The sequence below is a fragment of the Chelonia mydas genome, chromosome 16 (genome assembly GCF_015237465.2).
Source record: "Chelonia mydas isolate rCheMyd1 chromosome 16, rCheMyd1.pri.v2, whole genome shotgun sequence".
NCBI lineage: Eukaryota > Metazoa > Chordata > Testudines > Cheloniidae > Chelonia > Chelonia mydas.
In genome coordinates this window covers 6271911-6297747 of record NC_057857.1, presented here as the reverse complement: position 1 = coordinate 6297747, position 25837 = coordinate 6271911, and the positions used below count along the sequence as shown (strand labels likewise).

The 25837-nt window shown below is 42.8% G+C and overlaps 1 protein-coding gene across 1 annotated transcript in view; it reads left to right on the top strand.

Annotated features, from left to right (window-relative positions):
- Positions 1-25837, top strand: part of LOC102934432 (ficolin-2) — a 51533-nt gene that overhangs the window by 6889 nt on the left and 18807 nt on the right. The window contains exons 3-6 of the mRNA XM_043530689.1: positions 16265-16361; positions 17398-17511; positions 21505-21558; positions 25147-25197. Coding sequence (XP_043386624.1) covers positions 16280-16361; positions 17398-17511; positions 21505-21558; positions 25147-25197 — 301 coding nt within the window. The 5' untranslated portion in view covers positions 16265-16279. The remainder of the gene's footprint in view (positions 1-16264; positions 16362-17397; positions 17512-21504; positions 21559-25146; positions 25198-25837) is intronic.

The window sequence follows — 25837 nt, the reverse complement described above, 5'->3', positions numbered from 1 at the left end:
CTCAAGGTGTGAAACTGGAGTGCTGGAGCTCAGTAGCTCAGCCTAGTAGGCCACGCAGCCGCCACTGCCTCCTCTGAAGGAAGAGTGGGACCGCTTTGGGATCTGGCACACGAAGTTCCTCCAAGAGACTGTTGAAAAGCTGGGGTGTTGCACAGATCTTGTGGATCTGGGACACTTTGGATAAGTGGCTCGTTCTCTCCAGGCCTCCGTATGTATCTTTAAAATGGGGAAATAGCCCTGTCTTACATTACATTGCCTGAGCCCCAGGGACAGTGGGGCTGGGCAGTTGGGACTGGCAGTCCAAGCCCTGCCCCCGTCAGCAGGGGAGCCGTCAGCCTGAACCCCAGCGCTCCATGTGGGGCTGGCAACCCGAGCCCCAGGGAGAGCGGGGCCAGGCAGTTGGGGCCGGCAGCCCAAGCCCCGGCGGTCAGTGGGACTTGCAGCCCGAGCTCAGTGGAGCTCAGTTGACTGGGGTGGTCAATGGGGTCCAGCAGCAGGAGCCCCACGGGGTGCGGAGCCCGCAGCCTGAGCCCTGTGATGGGCAGGGCGGCAGCTGAGACCCCAGGTGCGCAAGTGGCAGCTCGGACCCCTGTCCTTGTCAGACAGGGGAAGTTGGCATCGAGGGTAGAGTGAGCCGGGGCCACGCTGTACGTGGGGGGTGGTCCAAGCTAATTTGCTCCTTGGAGGGCACCCTCGTGGGGACAGACCTCATGGTGGAAGAAAAGCTGTTTGCAAGCAAAACCAGCCGGGAGCACGTTGTAGCCAGTGTAGCAGTGTTAAGGTGCCTTGGTAATTGTCATTCTCTCTGGAGTGCTGTTTTGCTTCAGTGAGACTTGAGTGAATCTTCTCATTTTCTAGTTTGTTGGTTGTTTGCAGTCTCTCTCTGTTTTTATTAGAACTTTTGTGCACAAGTTCAATGGATAAGTGGCTGAAAACGGAAAGTGTCAAGACGCAAGAATCAGCTAGTGTTTCCTCAAGTCCACGCTGTGGGAAATCGAAGTCTAATGATCAAGATGGTCCTGGAAAGTCACTTACAAAGAAAAGAAAATATAACGACGATTGTATAAAATGTGGCTTTATGTGCATTGGTGATCAAGAACGTCCAGTACCACTGTGTGAGATTTGTGGTGATGTTCTAGCAAACAGCAGCCTCAAACCTTCTCTGCTTCAGTGCCATTTAGAAACTAGGCACCCTGCACAACTCGACAAGCCTGTTGATTTTTTTCAAGCGAAAATTAGCTAGAGGAAAAGTGACATTGCCAGTGTTCTATCCAAAGCAAATGCTGGTAATGAAAAGGCACTTGTAGCAAAAGCATCAGAAGCCCACACCATAGCAGAGAGCTTGGTTGGTCCATGTATAAAAGACGTTGCACGCTCACAGAAAAGGCTGCAAAAAGGATTGACATGGTACCTTTGTCCAATAATACATTGTCACAAAGAATTAATGACATGTCAAATAATGTAGAGATCACAATTGTACATGAGTGAAAAATAGTCCGTATTATGCTATACAGTTGGATGAATCAACTGATGTAGCTAATCTAGCTATTTTGGTACTGTTTGTACGTTATGTGAATGAAGGTCTGGTTGAAGAAGACTTGTTTTGCCGACCATTGGAAGAAGGTACGACTGGAGAAATCTTCAATCTGACTAATGCAGCTTTTCAAGAAAAGGAAAGAGGTTGGTCTCCTTGCCGAAGCATTTGCACTGATGGGGCCACATCAATGGCGGGGAAGTATACTGGATTTGTAGCTCAAACAAAAAAAGGTTGCATCAAAAGTCTCTTGGACTCCATTGCAGCATCCATAGAAAAGCCCTCGCACCAAAACGCATGCTTGAGGGACTGAAGGAAGTGCTGAACAATGCAGTGAAAATGGTGAATTTCATAAAATCACGGCCAACAAATTCCAGAATATTTCACGTACTTTGTGAAGAAATGGGTAGTATACACAATTGTCTGTTGACCCATACTGAAGTTAGATGGCTCTCACAGTGCAAAATCCTTGTGTGCTTGTTTGAGCTTGGAACCAAAATCCTAGTTTTGTTTTTGTGTGGTTTTTTTTTTTTTTCCTCAAAAGCCACCCTTTCCACCTTGCCAGCTGTATGGAAAATGTCTGGCTCCAGAGCCTAACTTATTTAGCAGATATTTTTTCAAGGATTAATGACCTAAATTTCTCTCTTCAAGCCCTCAATCCAACAGTTTTTTCAATGTGCAAGAGCAAGCTGAATCCATGATAAAGAAGTTGCAGTTCTGGGAAAGATGTTTGGAAAACAAACTGAGTGTTTCAGTAATCTTCATGACTTCCTGGCAGAACATCAACTTCAGTTGGATCAGTGCACTAAAACCAATATAATTGCACACCTAAAAGGACTTTGCACAACTTTCAGGGAATACTTTCCAGCTATGTCAGGCAAGCATGATTGGCTTTGCAACCCTTTCGATGATACCACTTTCTCAGCACGGATATTGAGCACTGAGGAAAAAGAGAAATTCATTGAGATCTCCTGTGATTATGAACTGAAAAGGAGTTTCAGAAATCTGTCATTGATCAACTTTTGGCCGAGTTTAAGAAATGAGTACCCCCTTCTGGCAGAAAAAGCTGCTGCAATTTTGTTACCATTTTCAACATTTTCCTCATATGCACATCTGAAAACCAAATACAGAAACAGACTTGATGCTGAACCAGACCCGAGACTTTCTTTCTCCGGTGGTTCTGGACTTCCAAGAGCTATGCAGAGCAAAGCAAGCACATCCATCGCACTGAGGAAATTTAAACTTAAATCCCTGGAAATATTCTTATTTATTTTATTTTTAGGAAGGTGTTTGCAAGATTTCACAATTTAGCGAAAGGGGTTCATGGGCTGTTAAAGTTTGGGAACCACTGGTCTAGATCAGCGTTTCCCAAACTGTTCCGTGGACCACTGGTGTTCCGCACGATGTGAATAGGTGTTCCGTGAAAGAATCGTAATAAAAAAAAAAAAAAAAGGGTCTTGCACTTGATTTTTATACTAGTTTATACTCGCTTTCCAGTTAGAAATTTAGTTCAAGTTATTTTAAATTTGTATTTTTGCTTTGTTTTATAAAATAAAATAGAGCATAAATAATGCAATTTTTTTATTTGAAAACCAAATGACTACAAAATATAAGTGTTCTGTAAATATATACCAGGTGTTCCGTGGCCAAAAAAGTTTGGGAAACGCTGGCCTAGATAATACTTAGTCCTGCCCTGAGTGCAGGGGACTGGACTAGATGACCTCTCGAGGTCCTTTCCAGTTCTATGATTCCGTGTGTGGAATTAGGACCACACATTATCACAGCTGCCACGGGTCCATTAAAGGCCCACTCCTGAAGCCCAAATACAAATCCATAGAGCACAAGCACAGAAATGCACACCTGTCCAGATACCTATATAAATAAATCTGAGGAAACTGACTCCCACACCTGCATGCAGAAGCACATGCTAGGTAGATGCACATCTAGCATGCACTAACGCATATACTGCCACATTATTTAATATTACAGTTGTTTAGTGCCTAGAGACCCCAACTAAGATCAGAGATCCAGGGTGGTAGCTGCTGGACATACTCATTTAAAAAAAAAGTGCAGCAAAGAGTTCATAATGTAGCTAGACAAAGGTGGGGAGAAATGTATGATACATTGGCTCTTCTGCAATTACCAGTCACCAACTTTCACTTTTTAAGAAATAGTACATTTCTTTTAGAGTTCCCTTCTCTTTTAAAAACTTGTTATAAAATGAACACACACACACACAGAGTCATCAATTTTTGTGTCTGAAAGCCAGCAAAAGGAATAAAAGACAGAGTTAAGTTGCAAATTGTATTCACGCACCTACACACACGCATGGCAATACACACATCTCCCAACACCAAGAGATAGTCTCTTAAACACAGACAGTGCATGCATGCACAAACTTGCCTACAGAGAGACGCTTTTCCGGGGGCTGTCTAAATCACCCAGCCAGGAAGGGAGGAGGGTGGGCTGGAGGGGAAAAGAGGGGGGTGGAGGAGAGAGGATGGGGAGGGAAAGAGGCCAAGGGTGAGAGCAGGGTGGGAGTGAGAGGAGGCTGTGAAGGAGAGAGGAGGGGGTATGTTGGGTGGATGGGGACGCAGAGGGAGGCAGAAGGCTACAGGTACATGAGGATGTGGGGGGCATGAGTATATAGGGACATAATGGGGTGCAGGGCTGTGGGGGATGAGAGACATGGGGGGGGGTGGCTCTGGGAGGTGAAGAGGATGAGTGGGAGAGCACTGTAAGGGGTATAGGGCTGGGATGGGTAGGTGTTGGGGGCAGGACAGGATGGGACGGGGAGGGATGCAGTGAGGGGGATGGGGGTGCAGCCTCATTCCCAGCACTCAGAGATGGGGATACACACACCTCAAACTCCTGGGTGCCGGCGATGGGGTGACAGACAGACTGCAGTTTGCAACAGGGCACGCGCCGCAACTGGAGCCCAGCCACACGAGGAGTGTGAGGAGAAGAGGCCGGGCTTTGTAAATGTGTCTGGTAAACACATTTTAGTTCCACATTTCCTTCAGATCTGTGTGATCCCTTTGGCACTTACCATACATATACCATACAAAAGTATTAATGATTAGAGTGTTAATTTTCCAATTATATGTTACATGACACACATCAGATACAAAAACGAGGAGTCCGGTGACACCTTAAAGACGCTCAAATTTATTTGGGCATAAGCTTTCATGGTTAGAAAGCTTATGCCCAAATACATTTGTGAGTCTTTAAGGGGCCACCGGACTCCTCGTTGTTTTTGTGGATACAGACTAACACAGCGGCTACTCTGATACTTGACATCAGATACAGTTTGACATTAATGAATGGGGGTACACCAAACTGGTCAGGCCAGTTGAAAATTACTGCCAGATGCCAGTGAGCCCCTTGCCCTCTTGCATTGGGGTCCTGTTAGGGTCACACCTCCTCCCCCCCGCACTTACAAAAATGCTGGAGGGTTAGACACTGGCTGACCTGGAGGCAACAGGTCAGAGCCCTGTCCTGGACAGGGCTCTATGCCACCATATTTTCTTTCCCCTTTTAGATGTACAATCTCCATATCATATTCTTGGAGAGTCATGCTCCATCATAGTTTTGAATGGGAGCCCTTTGTTTTATATAACCAGGCTAATGGAGACTGATCAATCAGGACCCTGAATTTCTTCTTAAAAGATAGGGCCTCAACTATTTAATTGGCCACATTATGGCATAGCATTCTGCCTAATCCCAAGAGGGGTTGCAACTGAGAATCCAAAGAAGGTGGGGGGGGGGAGTGCCTCCCTTCAGCCCTAATTTAGGCAACAGACTCCCTGAGAGGCGTGGGCTTAGGACACACCCCTCTCCTTGGTATCTGGTATTGCCTAGCTCAGGTGGGGAGCTGCCTAACACGCTGGCTTTTGTGAATCTTATTCCGAGGCGCCCTCCATGCATCTTATAGGGAGCCTGAGCGCTGAACTCTGGCTTTGTCAGTCCCCGTGATTTGTTATGCTCAGTGTAGTCACCCTTACAGTCTGGATTCAGGAAGGGACGTAGGTGCCTGGATCCATTTCGAAAATGGAACTTAGGCTGCGGAGTCACTTATGTGCTTTTGAAATTTTGGGTAGAAAATCTGGAGTTCCCAGTCTTTCCGCCCCGGTGGCCAACGGCCACTGATGAACCTCGACAGGGACAAGGTAAGAGAGAATTCCTAAAAAGCAAAAAATTTTACCTAGAAACTGAAATCTGTTTTCATTCATTGCACTCACAAGGTTTTTTGATTACCCCAACAAGAACAAGGGTTTGGCTGCTTATCGTTGTAGGGTTGCTCATGAATGTTTTGTTCAACATACAACATCATTTATTGTGGGCATCTTGAGTGATAAGCCCACAGATTCATTACCGCAGGGTTTTGCTTCTGTGTAGATAGATCAATTATTATAGGGCTGCTCCGGGCATGGGATGAAGGTGCTGTTTTTTTTTTTTTTTTTTTACAGGTGGGCTGCTCTTAAGAGCTGGAGTCTACACACTGATTTGTTGTTGCTTATGAGAGTTGGGCTTCTGACATTGATCTCTGTTTTTATAAAGGAAAAAAGCATTCTTCAGAAATGACACCTGTCACAGGTGGGGCTGCTCTGTAGCACCCCCTGCAGAGCCAAGCCTGGTATTGCAGGTGCGTCCTGCCTTAGTCCACAAATTGCAGCTGCCTGCTTGGAGCACAATGGCCCATTTTGTAAGCTAGGCGTCAGTCTCTGCACAGTTAAATAAAAATGACCTCAGAATTTGGCTGTTTGCACCTTTAAACAAACAAACTTCAAAGGCAAGTGCTCAGTGGTTTTCAAACTTTTTGTGTTGGTGACCCCTTTCACACAGCAAGCCTCTGACTGTGACCTTCACCTCGCCCTTATAAATTAACATAACCCTTCTGCCCATCAGGGTTGGCAGCAACAAGGGCTGGGTTCAGTATCTAGGGGTTCCGTTCCAATAACACAATGCAAAACCGGCTCGAGCCCCCACCCAGTGACCTGGGACAATTACACACCACCCACCTGGGTGCCTCTAAGAGGCAATACTTCCCCTCTCACAAGCAGAGAGTCTGGGTGTAGCAAAAAACCTTTTAATAAAAGGAGGGAAACAATGCAGCATTATTTTGGGGAAACAGCACAAACAGGGTTTATAAATGCACAAAGGAAAGAAAGAAAGAAAAGTCCCGCAACACAAAAGTCCCATTAACATGCCTGTCCTTTCCCTAAAAAGAACAGGAGTACTTGTGGCACCTTAGAGACTAAGGCATAAGCTTTCGTGAGCTACAGCTCACTTCATCGGATGTACCTCACGCATGGCTGCTGTCCTTGGATCGTGCAGTCTGAGTTCCGAGACGCATCCGCAGAGTTCACATCACGTCCCAACCTGCGCCAAAGGGGGGTGGGGTGGGATAAGGAAATGAGTCTATGAGAGTAAACAGCCTGCAGCATTCTCGGGAGGCTGTGTTGCTTTAATCTATTCCCTGGGGAGGGAGGTCAGGGAGAAGAACTAATGTAAAGAAACAAATCTGTAGTGAAAGTGTTTTTAAAATGACCATATGCTGGGTCATCAATCAAGACTTCTAGAACATGAAATATATGGCAGAATGCTGGTAAAACAGAGTAGGAGACCTACAATTCTCCCCCAGGGAGTTCAGTCACAAATTTAACGATTGCTTCTTTTTTTTTTCAAAACAAGCATCAGCATGGAAGCATGTCCTCTGGGACCATGGCCGAAGCATGAAGGGGCATATGAATGTTTAGCATATCTGGCATGTAAACACCTTGCAATGCTACAAAAGTGTCATGTGAATGTCTCTTCACACTTTCAGGTGACATTGTAAATAAGAAATGGGCAGCATTATTTCCTGTAAATGTAAATAAACTTGTTTGTCTGAGCGGTTGGCTGAACAAGAAGTAGGACTGAGTGGACATGTAGGCTCTAAAGTTTTGCATTGCTTTGTTTTTGAGTGCAGTTATGTAACAAAAAAAATCTACATTTGTAAGTAGCACTCTTGCAATAAAGAGATTGTACTACAGTACTTGCATGAGGTGAATTAAAAAATACTAGTGCAAATATTTGTAATAAAAATAATATAAAGTCAGCACTGTACACTTTGTATGGTGTTGTAATTGAAATCAATGTATTTGAAAATGTAGAAACATGCAAAAATTCATAAATTTCAATTGGTATTCTGTTTAACAGTGTCATTAAAACTACGATTAATCACAATTTTTTAAATCAGGATAAATTTTTTTGAGCTAATTGTGTTAGTTAACTGCAATTAATCGACAGCCCTAAAATATATTCATGGTTTCCTATCCACCCTCCCTTTTTTTTTTTTTTTTTTTTAAATTTAGGACAGAGCTTTTCACTGAGCTCTGCCCAGAGAGATGCCCAGGTCTCTCTTCTTGGCTTTAAAATTTTTGTTGTTGTTGTTGTTAAGCTAGATCCCAGCAATGAAGATGAGTAGCTCAGATGATTCCTTCCAGTGTGTGTTATCCTGCACTTGCCTCCACTGAATTTAATTCACATCATGCTGCCCATTTGTTCGCTTTTGGTAGGTCCTTTTTGAAGTTTCTCAATGTACTTTAGTCCAGACTCATCTCAATAATTATATCTCCGATATTCGCTCTAGAGTGGTCTCTCCTTCTCCATATCCCATGTAACGCTAGAGCTGGTCAAAAATCAGAATTTCCATCTCACCGGAAATTCTGCTATCTCAACCTTTCTTTCTGTCCCAAATGAAGATCCCCTGGAAAAGTTCAGTTCTGTGGAAAAGGTATTTTCTGTCAAGAAAAGATGGACTGAGAACTCCCTACCAGCTCTGCTAAATGCAGTAAACACCAGCCCTAAATAGTGGGACACTGTTAACTTCTCTGCATATTGAAAACTGATCATTTCTTCCTACTCCTTGTTTTCTCTCTCTTAGCCAGTTTCTGGTCAATGTCTGAACTTTACCTCTCGTCTTGTGACGACTACCCTTTCTTAATTAGCTTCTTGTGAAGGTCTTTGTCAAAATGCTTTGCAAGTGCAAATGGTCAGCTACTTTTCATTTATCCACCGGTTTGCTGATGCTGTGAAATAGCTCTAGCAGTGAAGAAGCACCACTTTCCTTTACGAAAGCTCAGTAGTGCTTTTTCCTCCACATATCCTGGTTATTGTGAATTTATAATTCTATTTTATTAAAAGTCTCGGCTAATCCATCGAATACAAAAGTATGGCTCTTTGGCATGTAATTCCTAGGAGCACTCCGAGCATCTTTATTAAAGACAGGTACAAAATTTGCTTCCCCCCAGTATAACAGCTTCTTTTAATGAGATTGCATGTCTTTGCTAGCAGCCCAGCCACTCCACTCCACACTTAAGTTCCTTCAGAAGTGCCAGCTGGTCCTTGTATTTCATCTGATTCTTTCAGCACCTCCTTTTCTGCCACCTCAGTGTCTGACAGGACCTCCTCTTTATTTCTTGAGAAAGAGTAAGTCCAGAGCTGGTATCTCCCCAACCTGCTCCGTGGTGCAGAGTGATGCTGAGGAGCTAAAGTCCAGATCCACAAAGGTCCTTAGGTGCCCAAGTCCCAGAGGCCTAAATCCCAGTTCTAAGCATCACTGTGATCCCCTGAACTATGGGATTTTCTGGTGTCAGGCTCCCTCAATAACTCCTATTGAAGCTGTTCCTTTGGGTATAAATAATTAGTGGAGAAGGGGGACTTGATCCTGGGTCTCCCACAGGGGGTGCTCTAAACTTGGGGCTATGGAATAATTCTCTTTCTCATGCTCTCTCTCCTTCTAGCCCAATGACTAAGTATTTGCACACCGTGGAACAGCTTCAACAGGAGAGAGGGAGGGAGTCCTCTCCAATCAGAATGTCCCATTGGTCAGTGTTCAGAGCATTCTCTTGGGATGGTGGGAGATTCCTGTTCAAATGCTTATCCTGGGTGAGTTCTCTAACTACTGGGCTAGAAGTGATAAGGGAACCACCATTATCACGAGGGGGCAGGGCTTAGCACCCACCTCTCTGGTCAGCATCTCCCATTGGCTAGCTCAAACACTTATCCCCATGAGAGGGGCAGGGCTTGGTACACACTCTTCTGGTTGGCATCTTCCATTAGCACACATCTCTCTGACTGGTTTCACCTATTGGCGAGCTTAGGTGCCTGTCTCCCTGAGAGGGGTGGGGCTTATCACCTCTGGTTGACATGTCTCCTTGGTTCGCTTCGGTGATCCCTGCCTAGAGCGTTGGGTTTTGTGGCTCACTCTCTCCATTCACTGTATAGGGAGCCTATGTGCTTAACTCAAGCTTTGTGGATCGCCATGTTGGCCCAGTGATTTTCGTGGTACCTAAAAGTTAGGTATTGCAATGCTGAGCATCATAACAGCTAAGTCCCTTTCTGGTTCCAAACCGAAGTGACTATGTTGTAATATCCGTTCTTAACAGCTCCCTTCTTTCCTTGCTAGTTCAGTGCACCCAACAGCTCTTTTTCAGGCTTCCAGCTTCTGTTAGTATTACAGACTTTTTGGTGGTGGTTTGGTTTTTTTTGTTTTTTTGTTTTTAAATTCCTTTGGTCATTTACTTTTTGCATTTCCTCCTTAGCCTTCTTAATTTCCATCTTACATTTTACCTGCCAGGTTTATGCACCTTTTTCAAACTTGCCAAACGGGCCCCATGCACCCTTTCTTGCAGTTAGCCAGGCTGCAGGAACAGGGCAGGTTTTTTCGTGTAATTTCTCCTCCAGGATATCAGGATAGGGTTTTTTCTTTCTCTTTTTCTTGCTGACTTCTATGATAAAACATCCTTAAGTAGCCTCCATGCTGAGTAAAGATTTTAATTTCTTCACATTTGACTTTCATATCCTTTTTAAATTAGCTTCCTTCTTTAATTTTTATATCCCACTTCCTAAAGACTAATGCCACACTGCTGGTTTCGGTATGAGCTATGAAGACTTTAACCATAATTATATACTGCTGGCTGTCAGTAAAAGGCTAAAGAATAGTTACTACTTCAACCAACTCCGGTATATTACTTAAGACAAGAGGCTACTTAACTGTGTTACCTAGAGCTAGATAGTCCAAGAAGTCGTTATATGATCAAGAAATTGCTCCTCCTTTATTCTATCGCAGTGTGTCATTTCATCAGCTGATTACATGATTCTGTCAAGTCCCACATTACTGCTGTTTTACCCAAGGGGTATTACAGATCCCAATGTCTTGGTGATTTGTCTTTTTAATTTCCTTTTATACTCTGAACTTACTGTTCTAGTAGTAAAACTTAACTAGCATTTTTATTTTTTCTGAGTTGGGTTGTATAGACCTACAGATCTACCTTATAGTCCTGTCCACTCAGAATGTTAACTCATTAAATTCTCTAAATTCTGTAGAATCCTTTAGGTATAGTTCTACTCCCCAACCTGTGTGACCTAATCTGTCTGTCCAGATATCACAATATCTCCCTTTTAAAATATACTATCATGCTTCAGAAAGGGCTGTTTTTATAGGTTAAAGTCCTCTTACATAGCTAGGCATTCTAGTTCACCTCTTTTGCCTTTCAGCTTTTCACACAGGAAAAGAAACATTTGATATTATTTATTTACATTAGCACCCAGTGTGCTAAATACTTCACAAATGTAGAACAGAAAAGCTGGGAGACAGCCAGAGAAGCTCTGGCAGCATGGCCCTGGGAGGAAGCCAGAAGAGGTTATTGGACAGAGTGCTGTTTGGAAAAAGGCTTGGAGTTGTGAACAAGGAAACTGCCCCCTGTTTGTTTCTACTGTATTCAGGGAAACAGGACTTAGTGTACGTGCTTTGTAAATAAACTGGATTGCACCTATCAACTTTTCCTCCTAACAGAAACAATCCACAAGACTTGAACATTGGCTAGCTCCTTGGGCCAAATGGAGCAACATGCCTTAACCACGAGACCAAGCTTTCTCTTCCTGTAGTCCTCTGACTAATTCACTACACACTTTCCAGCCTGCCCAGCCCAGTACCTGCAATAGGTACACATCTTCCGATTTCTGCAACAAATGAAGCTGGGGTCCAAAAGACAACAGCTGTGTTCACTACACAATATTGATTTGTAGAACTTGAACTTGTGTCTGCAACATGACAGGTGAGTGCTCTAACCACCTGGCTTTTGTCTGTTATGGGCCAAATCTCTTTTCCCCCTCCCCTTCCCCCCACTCCCATTCCTTCCTTCCTTCCCACCCTGAAATTCCATCCTGGACCCGAGAAACCTTCTTGAGAACATTTTTGCCATAACTGATATGTTTCCACTAAGCATTTCAGTTTTAACAAAAATTTATCATTTGAAATATTTTTCCATCAAAAATATCAAACAACTTCTTTAATTTAGCACCTTATTGCTTTTCCTGCATTGTTCATCGGTGACCTCAATCTCCTCTCTTCCTTCTTATAGATAATATATTATAGTTATAGACATTTTGGGAAGAGTTAAGATTATTTGGGTGCCTTAATGCTGCATTTCCATATTTAAACATTTGATTTTCTTTCAAGTGTCACTTTACTTTTGACTTTTCTGGGTTTATAATGATTGTTTTGGGGATATTGCAACATCCTGCTACGGTTTTTCCCTTAAGTCATTGATACATACTCTCAACCTTAACTACATGTTAATGTACTTTTCTGTCTGGGAATTTCCTTGTTTTTTTAAAAGTTTTATTCATCTCAACCTCCAATCATTGTTCTAATTTAACATTTTTAGGGACAGACTCACCAGGTCTTTAAATCAATGTAAAACTCCTGTCGTGCACCCCCTATTTAAGCTCCATTTACTTCTGCTTTGCCAAAGCAGTGCAAAGCAACTGCAGCATACGGGTGAACCTGCCCCTTAGTTTGCAACTGACATAGGTTTAGAGGGCTGTGTTAGCAAAGCCAGTGCTATGTGAAAGGGGCTGGGGAAAGTCCAGTCCCAGTGTCTGTGCACGTTAAGGGCTCAGCTTATACCTAGTTCCCCTGGCAATGCTGCCTTGGTATGAATGGATCCAAGACAGTAGTGCCATAGGGAGACTTTCCAGCACTGATGCCCAAGCTAGCATGTTGCTAATGGACCCTTTAAGGAACAGTGACAGCTGGACCAAGAAATCTACCATCCTGGCACACGTGTCTAGTCTCCTTCATATTACCGAGTTGTCAAGGTTCCTCCCCCACTCTGAACTCTAGGGTACAGATGTGGGGACCTGCATGAAAACCTCCTAAGCTTACTTTCACCAGCTTAGGTTAAAACTTCCCCAAGGTACAAATTAATTTTATCCCTTGTCTCTGGATCTCCACTGCCACCACCAAACTCTAACTGGGTTTACTGGGAAACATAGTTTGGACACGTCTTTCCCCCCCAAAATCCTCCCAACCCTTGCACCCCCTTCCTGGGAAAGGTTTGGTAAAAATCCTCACCAATTTGCATAGGTGACCACAGACCCAAACCCTTGGATCTGAGAACAATGAAAAAGCATTCAGTTTTCTTACAAGAAGACTTTTAATAGAAGTAAAGAAATCCCCTCTGTAAAATCAGGATGGTAGATACCTTACAGGGTAATTAGATTCAAAACATAGAGGATCCCTCTAGGCAAAACCTTAAGTTACAAAAAAGACACACAGACAGGAATAGTCATTCTATTCGGCACAGTTCCTTTCTCAGCCATTTAGAGAAATCATAATCTAACACATACCTAGCTAGATTACTTACTAAAAGTTCTAAGACTCCATTCCTGTTCTATCCCCGGCAAAAGCAGCATACAGACAGACACAGACCCTTTGTTTCTCTCCCTCCTCCCAGCTTTTGAAAGTATCTCGTCTCCTCATTGGTCATTTTGGTCAGGTGCCAGCGAGGTTACATTTAGCTTCTTAACCCTTTACAGGTGAGAGGATTTTTCCTCTGGCCAGGAGGGATTTTAAAGGGGTTTACCCTTCCCTTTATATTTATGACATGAGTCATTACAAGCAGTAGAATTGTTGCATGCAAATTAGCTATAGAGACCAGTGGAGGTTAGCGGAGTTACTTCTGATGTCACAATGCCCTTTTTAAGAAATACCTGAGCTTGTCTGGTTTCAGAGTAGCAGCCGTGTTAGTCTGTATTCGCAGAAAGAAAAGGAGTACTAGTGGCACCTTAGAGACTAACCAATTTATTTGAGCATAAGCTTTCGTGAGCTACAGCTCACTTCATCGGATGCATACTGTGGAAACCGATGCATCCGATGAAGTGAGCTGTAGCTCACGAAAGCTTATGCTCAAATAAATTGGTTAGTCTCTAAGGTGCCACTAGTACTCCTTTTCTTTCTGAGGTTGTCTGTTGTGCACATCACCTTAATTGATTGGTCCATCAGCCCTCACAGAGAGAGTGATGCTCACAACACATTGTTCATTCTGTCATAGCCATTCCTTCAGCCACCCGCTGGCCAGACTGTCAGTGGTGTTGGACATTCGATCAGCATAGCACACCGCAGCCCAGAACCCCTGAGCTCAAGCGATCTGCCAACCTTAGCTTCTGAAGTAACTGGGATCAGAGGTTTATGCCACCATGCCTGGTTGCCCACATATTTATAGCAATTGTACACAACAATCATTAATAGCTTAATTGCAACCACATTTCTTCAAAGATAGTCTATGCATAAGATTTTAAATTTAACTACAAGGAAAATTTGAAGCGTCTGTGTTACTCCATTATTAAGTTTATTTGAAACAGAGAAAAAACTGAGACAACTGCTAAGTTTCATAAAGGAGCAGGTTTTAATTAATTTTAACTCCTAAATTAGAAGATTTACTTGTAAATGATCAGAAAATTCATTCTCCACTTAGAGTAATTGCTGAATGCTTGCGGAGGATATGCAATATTTTTTCATGCATGACAAAAAGGGTGATTCCCTCTCTAAGTGCAAAATGGAACTCAACTTTAAATATTGTCATCACTGATGCCTTCCTAATATTTTCAGATTTCACCTATGGCAAACATCACAAACTCTATTTTTTTTTAATAGGGCCATACAGGAAAGCTTCATTTTTGTTTGTTTATAGGTGTCTTTATGATGCTACTTGCTGTTATACCTGAACGTCTTTTCTTGTCTTCACTTGGAAGGTGACAAGCCTTCTACTTTCTCCACTAAATAAGCGAACGATAAATTGTAGAAACATAGGATTAGAAAGGACCTCGATAGGTCATCTAGTCCAGCCCCTTGCACTTCTTCCCAGGATGGACAGAGTCTGTAGTAGGAGGGGGTCTGCTCATCTCTACCCAAGTGCAGAACAATTTTAATTATCCCTTTTTCACGAAATTAAAATACGGTCTTGGGCTTTAGCTACATAATTACGATTCAAAGATCCCAAGGCAAGGCCGGAAGGGACCATTGTGATTATCTAGTCTGACTTCCTGTTTAACATAGGCTACAATCTGGATTTCAACTTCCAAAATTTAGGTAGTGTTTAAATCTAGGATTTCAGTTCAGTCCATTATAAAAGGCAGATGCAATTTTCAAAATTCAGAAGGTTAGAATTAGTGTTCTTCTAATTTGTATTGTCTGTCATTCTATTATTGTCAAGCCTCACATCCATGTTGCATTTATTATGCTCTCAGATGGTCTTGCTGCAATTCTCCTTATTCATAAAATTTCTCCCAAAAGTTTTGCTGAACAAAAACTTGGCAATTTATGCTTTCATGGCACTTCAAGGGCTACAAGTGATGGATAGATTTTTCTGTAATATACCATTCCCATCAAGTTCTCTGCTGTCCTCTCTGCATTACAAATGGAAATGTAGGTAATGTGGTCTCTGATTGCAGACAACCAGTTATAACCAAAACACCTGGGACCAGATTCATCCCTGCTGTAATTCCGCTGACTTCGACTGGAGATGTTAACTGTGGTTTTATTATCCTGTCGGCTGTGTGGACTGATGCCATTGAAGTCAGTGGGAATTGCATGCATTCAGATGAAGATTATGCCATTAATTAACTGCAAGTCCTCTGTCTTAGTCACAAGACCAGCCTTCAGTCCTCTCTCTGTCGTACTGTTATGACAGGGATCTTGTTTCAATATTTGTATATATCCATTGGGGTGTTTCATTTTCTAATGTCAGATTAGAGAACATTAAAAAAATAGTTCCCTGTGAAGATCTGGGTTCAGTTTTCAAAGACTTGATAAATACAAGGGTGTTCAGTTCTGTGGCTGAGTTTTGGGACCCATCTCTGCCCTTAAGTAAAACCAAATGCCTTTATATTTTCATTTGGGGTTGGTTGGTTTGTTTCTAGTTTAGGGTTCTTTGGCTAACCGTGTCTAATGAAAGAGAAGATTTCCCTCTCAGCTCTCATGTCCTGATGGAAGAAGATAATGTACAAGAGTTTAAGAATAGTTTTATACAGATTGATTTGTTGAACAACTTTGGAGGTGTTTAAACTCTGCTCTTTGGATTTGGGCATATTGTATCATGCTCAGTGATACTGACCGCATCAATAATCACTATGAGAATCTCTGCTTTAAAGAAAAATCATTGAAGCTAGCAGAAGGAAACCCAGGGATATTAAACAAGGGAATTACTGTAGAAATATTCCACCAGGACCTAAAATGAGCTAAAATAGAGAAATCATAGAACAATCTCAGCAGTAAAGTGGAGGATGGGTGGGAAGAGTTGAGAATTTAAGAGGTGGAGTTTATTTTTATTTAGCCTATAAAAGGCACCAACGGATGAGATGCTAATTAGAGAAGAGGCTAAGTGGAGCTTGTTCTTGCAGAGCCCAGCACCAGCCATGGGGAGAGCTGCACAGCAAACCCTCACTGCTTTACTCTGCATAACAGCAGCGGTTTGCATGGATGAGGACAGCTGCCCAGGTGAGTAGGAAACAAACCCAATCACAGCTTCTCTTAATAGCCTTATTACTAAGCCATATTCCACAGAGCTAGTGGAACTGACCAGATTAATCTGCGTTTAATTGGTCAGTTCCTTCCTTAAAATAATTTTCTTATTAATAGTGAGTTGTAGACTTCATCATCTCCTATCTGATGTTGGACTTTTCTGGACTTTTCCGTGGATTATGGAACTGCCAGTTAGCAAATGACAGTCCTGAAACTATAATAGCATTAAACCAGGACTTCTCTTTTTTACTAGAATTGTTTTGTTTAATTACTATAATGCCATTAGCATGTTGCTGCTGTGTGTATACTACCAGTGATCCATTCTCTGGGACCATCACAAAATGACGTTCATTTGATGGCCAACCGCTCAGTTGTTCAGAGCACTGGAGTGAGTGTTGAGTTAAGAATGCTGAGACTATGCAATGTTGATTAAAATTCACACTGACACATGTACATATTACTATGGTGCTATGTTTAAATTATGTTAAGGTTTATATTTCCCTAATTAGCATGGAAAGAAACGTAAACTTTGACTTTGATAGTTAGGATGTTGCAGAACCAATGAGGTTTTGGATCTCTCATGGCTTGCTGTTCACAAACAAGAAAAGAAGCATTCATTAACACTTGTTTGTGAGGTACAGGTATCTGAGGCCTCTAACTGGCTGTCACGGATATTAAATAATAGCAAATACTTGCAGAAGGCAACTTAACTACCATATTGTCCTGAAGCATCCAGAACCCTCATAGCAGCCTCATGAGAAATGTGAAACCATAAAGAGAACTATATATATAGTGACGAGTAACTTTAACAAATGCAGTTAACAAACTCAACTAAATGACTATTCCAATTATTATTATAATTGCTAAACTATAGGTTAACTCTACAGATGAGATCTATAGGTTCTAATTTGCTGAGGTTCCCTGCCCCCTCCCCCCCCCCCCCGAATCGACAGAATATTTCACATCCTGAGACCCTCACAAGTGTCGTTTATTGTTTCATTTCTCTCTCCAGAGGTGAGGATAGTAGGTCTCAGTGGTTCTGACAAACTTGCTGTTCTCCAAGGATGCCCTGGGATGGCTGGAGCCTCAGGACCCAAAGGAGAACCCGGATCTGCAGGAATGAAAGGTATGTTCCCAGTTGCTGAATAAGAATCTAGTCTTGCTGGTGATGTCTAAAATATCTGTTATAATGCAGATCTTTTAACCAATGGTAAGGGATTTGAGCTTTATAATGTCTCTGCTCTGAGCTAATATCCATTTTCCTTTTTTCTCTGCTGATAGTGAAGAGCGGACACTTGGTTGGAGGTATGTAGGGAAACATCAGTTATGTATTTACCAGGTTACAGATGCTAATGTTCTATTTGCTTACATACAGAGATGATTTAAAATGGAGATTTAGTTGATATCCAAATTAATCCTTAAAATACCAGCCAAACAGAGTTTGACTGATATATTGTTTGGGATGTTCATAGAGTAGCCCTAAGATTATTGAGATCAGAAAGAGCGGAATTATAAAATAAATTCAGGTTTCAGAGTAGCAGCCGCATTAGTCTGTATCCGCAAAAAGAAAAGGAGGACTTGTGGCACCTTAGAGGCTAACCAATTTATTAGAGCATAAGCTTTCGTGAGCTACAGCTCACTTCATCGGATGCATTCAGTGGAAAATACAGTGGGGAGATTTATATACACAGAGAACATGAAACAACGGGTGTTTCCATACACACTGTAAGGAGAGTGATCAGGTAAGGTGAGCTATTACCAGCAGGAGAGTGGGGAGAGGGGAAAAACCTGTGGTAGTGATAATCAAGGTGGGCCATTTCCAGCAGTTGATAAGAATGTTTGAGGAACAGCGGTGGGGGGAGGGGGAATAAACATGGGGAAACAATTTTGCTTTGTGTAATGACCATCCACTCCCAGTCTTTATTCAAGCCTAAGGTAATTGTATCCAGTTTGCAAATTAATTCCAGTTCAGCAGTCTCTCATTGGAGTCTGTTTTTTGAAGTTTTTTTGTTGAAGAATTGCCACTTTTAGGTCTGTAATCGAGTGACCAGAGAGATTGACATGTTCTCCAACTGGTTTTTGAATCTTATAATTCTTGACGTCTGATTTGTGTCCATTTATTCTTTTACGTAGAGACTGTCCAGTTTGGCCAATATACATGGCAGAGGGGTATTGCTGGCACATGATGGCATATATCACATTGGTGGATGTGCAGGTGAACGAGCCTCTGATAGTGTGGCTGATGTGATTAGGCCCTATGAAGGTGTCCCCTGAATAGATATGTGGACAGAGTTGGCAACGGGCTTTGTTGCAAGGAAAGGTTCCTGGGTTAGTGGTTCTGTTGTGTGGTGTGTGGTTGCTGGTGAGTATTTGCTTCAGGTTGGGGGGCTGTCTGTAAGCAAGGACTGGCCTGTCTCCCAAGATCTGTGAGAGTGATGGGTCGTCCTTCAGGATAGGTTGTAGATCCTTGATGATGCGTTGGAGAGGTTTTAGTTGAGGGCTGAAGGTGACGGCTAGTGGCGTTCTGTTATTTTCTTTGTTAGGCCTGTCCTGTAGTAGGTGACTTCTGGGAACTCTTCTGGCTCTATCAATCTGTTTCTTCACTTCAGCAGGTGGGTATTGTAGTTGTAAGAACGCTTGATAGAGATCTTGTAGGTGTTTGTCTCTGTTTGAGGGGTTGGAGCAATTGTGGTTGTCTACAGCCAAGCTCTACGATACAACGGATCTTGTGGTGTGGTCTGGATGAAAGCTGGAGGCATGTAGGTAGGCATAGCAGTCAGTAGGTTTCTGGTATAGTGTGGTGTTTACGTGACTGTCACTTATTAGCACCATAGTGTCCAGGAAGTGGATCTCTTGTGTGGACTGGTCCAGGCTGAGGTTGATGGTGGGATGGAAATCATGGTGGAATTCCTCAAGGGCTTCTTTTCCATGGGTCCAGATGATGAAGATATCATCAATGTAGCGCAAGTAGAGTAGGGGCATTAGGGGACGAGAGCTGAGGAAGCGTTGTTCTAAGTCAGCCATAAAAATGTTGGCATACTGTGGGGCCATGTGGGTACCCATAGCAGTGCCACTGATTTGAAGGTATACATTGTGCCCAAATGTGAAATAGTTATGGGTGAGGACAAAGTCACAAAGTTCAGCCACCAGGTTTGCCGTGACATTATCGGGGATACCGTTCCTGATGGCTTGTAGTCCATCTTTGTGTGGAATGTTGGTGTAGAGGGCTTCTACATCCACAGTGGCCAGGATGGTGTTTTCAGGAAGATCACCGATGGATTGTACTTTCCTCAGGAAGTCAGTGGTGTCTCGAAGATAGCTGGGAGTGCTGGTAGCATAGGGCCTGAGGAGGGAGTCTACATAGCCGGACACTCCTGCTATCAGGGTGCCAATGCCTGAGATATGGGACGTCCAGGATTTCCAGGTTTATGGATCTTGGGTATCAGGTCGGGGTTCCAGGGGTGTGTCTGTGCGGATTTGTTCTTGTGCTTTTTCATTGAGCAAATGGTATAGTTTCTTTTGGTTACCCTCAGTGGGATCAGAGGGTAATGGCTTGTAGAAAGTGGTGTTGGAGAGCTGCCTAGCAGCCTCTTGTTCATATTCCGACCTATTCATGATGATGACAGCACCTCCTTTGTCAGCCTTTTTGATTATGTCAGAGTTGTTCCTGAGGCTGTGGATGGCATTGTGTTCTGCACAGCTGAGGTTATGGGGCAAGTGATGCTGCTTTTCCACAATTTCAGCCTGTGCACATCGGCGGAAGCGCTCTATGTAGAAGTCCAGTCTGTTGTTTTTGACCTTCAGGAGGAGTCCACCCAGAATCCTTCTTTTTGTATTCTTGATAGGAAGATCTTTGTGGGTTAGTATGTTGTTCAGAGGTGTGTTGGAAATAGTCACTATCAGCTTGTATGTTTGACAATTTTGATTTTTTTTTACTGTACTGTAAATAGGCTTGATTTAGGGGATTTATTTGTTCTGTTTGCATTAAACATTTGGGAGAGTCAGGTTAAAAATCTTGACTGTTTTTAAGCAGACATTAGAGTTTCTTGTGGTGTGATGTACCATACATAGATTTGTTCAAGGACACGGGTTTAGTGTGTCTGCAGCAGGGCTAGCACAGAGTCAGACAACAGAACTTGGGCTCTGATCCTCAATTGGTGTAAATGGGCATTGAAGGTAATGGAGCTGCATCAGAGCTGGTCAGAAAATGGGCTTTGGTTATGGAAAGTTTTGATTATTTCTTTTCCCCCCAACAAAAATATTTTGATATGGAACGACCACTCTGGTGACCTCGTGGGAGCTGCAGCTCAGAAGCCTCATTTTCCTCTAAAGGCTCAGCTCCCTTGTCATACTACATCTCCCATGATGTGTTGTGGTCTTTCCTCTTAGTAAGATCAAGTAGTGGTGCATCATGGGAGTTCCTGATATTCGTGAACCATTGAAGGGGATGTAGTCTGGCTAGGGAACCCTTCCCTGCTCCAGTCATCGCCAGGGTTTGGACAGACAAAAGACTGAGGAAAAAAATCCTTACTTTATTTGGTTAATATATTAGCATCAGCTGTATCTTTGCTGCATTTCTCCTCATGTTCCTTTTATTCCGGGTCTACACTAATTTTTAAATAATATTTATGCACAACAAGTGTGTGTGTGTGTGTGTGTGTGTGAGAGAGAGAGAGAGAGAGAGAGGTTAGGGTGCAGCAGCTCTCCCCTGGTAGAGGATGTCCGCAATAGATGCTCAGTGACCTGCTGAAGGCAAACCCAACAGACAGGTAGGACACAACCTGAGCCAGTGGCCTTCTGGTTGGCCAGTTGTGCCACAGCCTCACCAAGGTGCTGAGATAATTGGCTTGACCCTGTGTGTGCAAGGAATACAAACTGCAGTTGAAGATCAATGAGAATTTTGTCTGAGTAAGGAATGCTGGATCTGGCTCAAGATGGTGACCAGCCACATCGGCAGAACTCTTAAACCTTGTGGGTTTTTTAGTTAATTTTGGTATTTGGATTCCAGGATGGAAGGTAGGAACTGATTTCACAGGTTCCCTTACTCCCCACTTTACCCCTACAATATATCCCCACTAGCATCTTTAAAATGTTAATTCTGAGTATTTTGTGTCTGTAGGAGAGAGAGGTGCTGAGGGGTTCCGTGGAAAGGCAGGACCAGCTGGGGACAAAGGTAAAGGAATGAAGAATAAATAAGAACTGTGTTCATTCACTGCATGATTTAAACCATTTGCATCTTCTCTACTTGGTATATGTGCCAGAATGGGTGTTCACCAAGGAGAAAATCTTCCTTTCTGTACCTGTATGCTACAAATGAAGGTGTGATTTGCTGTGCGGATAGATTTAATCTAGCTACCGTGTGCATCAGTGGTAGTGAGGACATGGCAGTGTGGACTTCAGCACAGGCTAGTCCACAAGTACAAGTCCTCTGAGCATTCTCGGTACCTACTTTGGTTGCAGGCCTGTGCCAGGGTCCGTGCCACCACATCTTCACTGCTATTGTTACACACATTAGTTACATTAGAGCTATTCCAGGTATGTCTACCAGCACGACAGTCACACCTTCATTTGTAGTGCAGGTGTACCCTATGTTACAAGGATCTAAAACCTCACTGAAATCAGTAGGGTTAAACTGAAGAAAGGGGGAAGAAGGAAATGTGGCCAAAAATATCATGTCCATGGGAGTCATGTTGTCTCTTTCAATTCCATTGCATCCCCTTGTCTTATTGATTTCTGTGTCTGAGAGTCCAGGAGTTTAGACTACGCTATCACATAGTATGTTACCTCATCCTTTGGCTCAGACCCAGTATACATGTAACTTTATTTCTAAGCCATCTCATATCTGAATAGCTTCTTTATCCATTTTCTCTAGCTACCAAACCTTTTACATTTTTATTATCTAATTTTCATGAGTGCACAACAATTCTTTTCACAGACTTTTTTTGGCCCATTTGAGAAGATGTCCTTGAACTCATCAAAGGCCATTTCTATACAAGGAAAATGCATCATAATGTCAACTAATGTAGTGTTAAAATTTTTGCAGTTAATCTGAACAAGGACCATTGTGTTTACACATGTCCAGATACCACGTTTTTAAACATGACTTCCTGTCTACACTAGGTGCTAAGTCATGTTTAGCATCATGTTAGTGAACACATTTTCAAGCATGATAAATTTTCCTAACATAGACAAGAGGGAGACTGCTTTGCCTTGGATAGACAAACCTGTTCATCAATCCAGTTAATTAGCCCAGAAGATTTGCCTATAGGCTTTGGAGTTTTTTCTGCCCATTTATGAGTCTGAGCAAACATCCTGCTTTTCTGTAAGTCCTCTCAATATGCTAATGAATATCCTAGATGGTGGTCTCTCACTTTATTGGTCATTTACAATGAACAGTGCCCTAATATAGACACTAACATCTGTAGAACAAATGAGACTCATTTGACACACCAGGCAGCTTCCAGCAGAACTGTCAACTTGTTTGTTTGTTTTTTTTTTTAATAGGTTTCAGAGTAGCAGCCATGTTAGTCTGTATCCGCAAAAAGAACAGGAGTACTTGTGGCACCTTAGAGACTAACCAATTTATTTGAGCATAAGCTTTCGTGAGCTACAGCTCACTGCATTGGATGCATTCAGTGGTGATTCAATAGTGATCCATGAAAGTCTCATTTGTGAACAACCTGGGGGGCTTAATGTTTCTCCGCCAAAACTCTCCATGTTCTTACACCACAATGTGACTGACAGCTCTACTCAGATCAAGGTGTGGGCTCCAAAGCATCTAAGGATTTGACCCCACGTTTACACTTTAGGGGAAGTTATTGAGATGATGTTGTCACGCCACACCAAAATGTAGATATGTAACGAGAATAATGTCAAGGTGCTGAGTGTTTTTCTCTCTCTGTCATATTATAGCTGGTGCATTGGTTTTCTTATAATTATTCCAATGTTTCCAAAGGACACATTTTCATTATTTCTGATTTTTGTGTGTAGGGGACCTTAGCTATTATTTGAGTTTTTTGTAATAGGTACTGCAGTAAGCTGTTGCAATTTACTGTATGCTGCCACGTACCACACCATGGCCCATATATCCGGAAGGTTCTGGCTTTGCCTTCGCTGACAAGAAGGTGTTTGTCGTGCAGTGCTTTTCTCATAGGAGCCTAGTGAGGGAAAGGCACTTGCAGTGTTTACTATGAGGCAGCTGGATGAGATAAGGTGACCATTGGTTGGGGGGTTTAGTGCTTTTCGATCACATGGTAAAACTATGTAGCCTTGTCCCCACTTTTTTTTTTAATTTAATTTTTTTTTTACAGTGGGTGAGCTCATGTGTTTTTTACCATGGGTTAACTGACATGCTGGTTTTGTCAGTGACAACATAGCAGCTTGTCTTTAACCTCTGCTCAAATACCACATGAACCATCCAGAGGTAAAAACACGGTGAAGACAAGGCATCACAAGGTAAATTCAGCTAAGTGCCTCTGGTACTCAATCCCAGTTCTCCTGAAGTCCCCACTTAATGGAGTTGGAACCTAGGAGTTATTGCTATGACATCCAATTCCAGCTGCAGGAACAATTTTCTGGCTGTAAGTTACTGTCTTTGGAGATGGCAGATCAGAAACAGCAGAATGATCAAAGAAATTCACTGTCAGTTTGTGTGTTATAATGTTTACAGGTTTCAGAGTAGCAGCCGTGTGAGTCTGTATCCGCAAAAAGAAAAGGAGGACTTGTGGCACCTTAGAGACTAACCAATTTATTTGAGCATAAGCTTTCGTGAGCTACAGCTCACTTCAGTAGATGTATTTTCCACTGAATGCATCTGATGAAGTGAGCTGTAGCTCACGAAAGCTTATGCTCAAATAAATTGGTTAGTCTCTAAGGTGCCACAAGTCCTCCTTTTCTTTTTGTGAATGTTTATAGTGTTTGCCTTGGAAACAGGACATTAAGTTTGGGAGTTTTATTTTGTTCAACGTGGGTTAAAATTCAGATGGAAATAAATAGCAATCACATTATTCAACATCTACCTGAAATACGATGATCAATGCCAGTCACTCTTAGGCTATGTCCTCTCATTTCTTTCCCACTGAAGACTGAACTCACTGCAGAATTTTTTTTTGACTGGTCAGAAGCCAGGAAAATAAATTAATCAAACTAGGTGATAAGGCAGCATCACCTATATCTTTGCTGCATTTTTCTTTACTTGTTTTGTTCAGGATCTGTAATGATTTAAAATAACATTTGCATACAACAGAACTTTGGATAGTGGAGAGGCGAAAAGAGACGGGGAGGAGGAGGGGAGGTAGTGGGGTGAGGAACAGGTTCCAGCAATACCCCCACTGGTGGCAGGAGCTCAGATTACTTCTGCTCTGTGTTGAAGATGGTGGCCATGGCTCTTTAGTGGCCAGGTGAAGAGCTATTATTTGCAAGCACTGAAAACATGGCTCGCTGGCATTCTGGTTGGTGAGTCATGCAACATCTTCAACAAGCTGCTAAGATAAAGGAGCGTGAACATCTGCTTCCAGTTTAAGCAAAACTTCCAAACGTTGAGAAATGCCCGATCAGACCCAAGATAATGCCCGATCAGACCCAAGATAATGCCCAATCAGATGGGGAAATTCTTAAACTGTGTCCCTGGTTGAAACTTACTTTTGAAATTTGGATTTGGGTTGAGGGTAGAAATTGTCCACCCATGCCATTGGTTAACCCTAGAAATACATTCCCTGTGTGCAGCTGTGAAGTATCCGTTGTGAGTTTTCTGTGTTTGTAGGAGAAAGGGGAGCTCCTGGGGAGATGGGACCAGCTGGGCCACCAGGCAAAGGTAAGACATTTTAAACACTTCCATCTTCCCATATGTGCCAAATGTTCATTCACAATGACCCAGATTCTCCTTTCAAGTGATACCAGGGTAGCCCCACAGAAATCAACAGAGCTGAACTTATGTATCTGAGAGGAAAATTAGCCTAGAAAGTGTATGACCAGAGAATCTAGTTCTGAGCACCTCCCACCTCCCTTGATATTACGGGGTAAATCCACAAACGTGACCAAGTGGATCTAAGGGCATGTCTCTAACCTGAGATAACCTGTACCTCCTAGTGGCTCCCTCCGCTTGTAGCTTACAACAGGTAATTACTCACTCACCCCCCTGAGGATGTACTTATGCTGAGAAGACTCAGGCATGTAATTTTCCTCTGGGGCAGCTGCTCTAGTTCCAGAGAAGGTGTAAGGTCTCATTTAGACAGGGCAAGGTGATTTTAATGCTATGTCATGAAAACTTGACTAGCTTCTGATGAGATGGTGCTAAAAACACCTAGGGGCAGATCCTCACCTGGGCAAATTGCTTACCTCCACTGGAGTCAATGCAGCTGTGACAATTTACACTAGCCAAGTATCTCTCTTCCCCTCCCCCCCCCCCGAGTTCTGTCTACACTAGCACCTACACCAGTGCTAGCAGCAGTGCA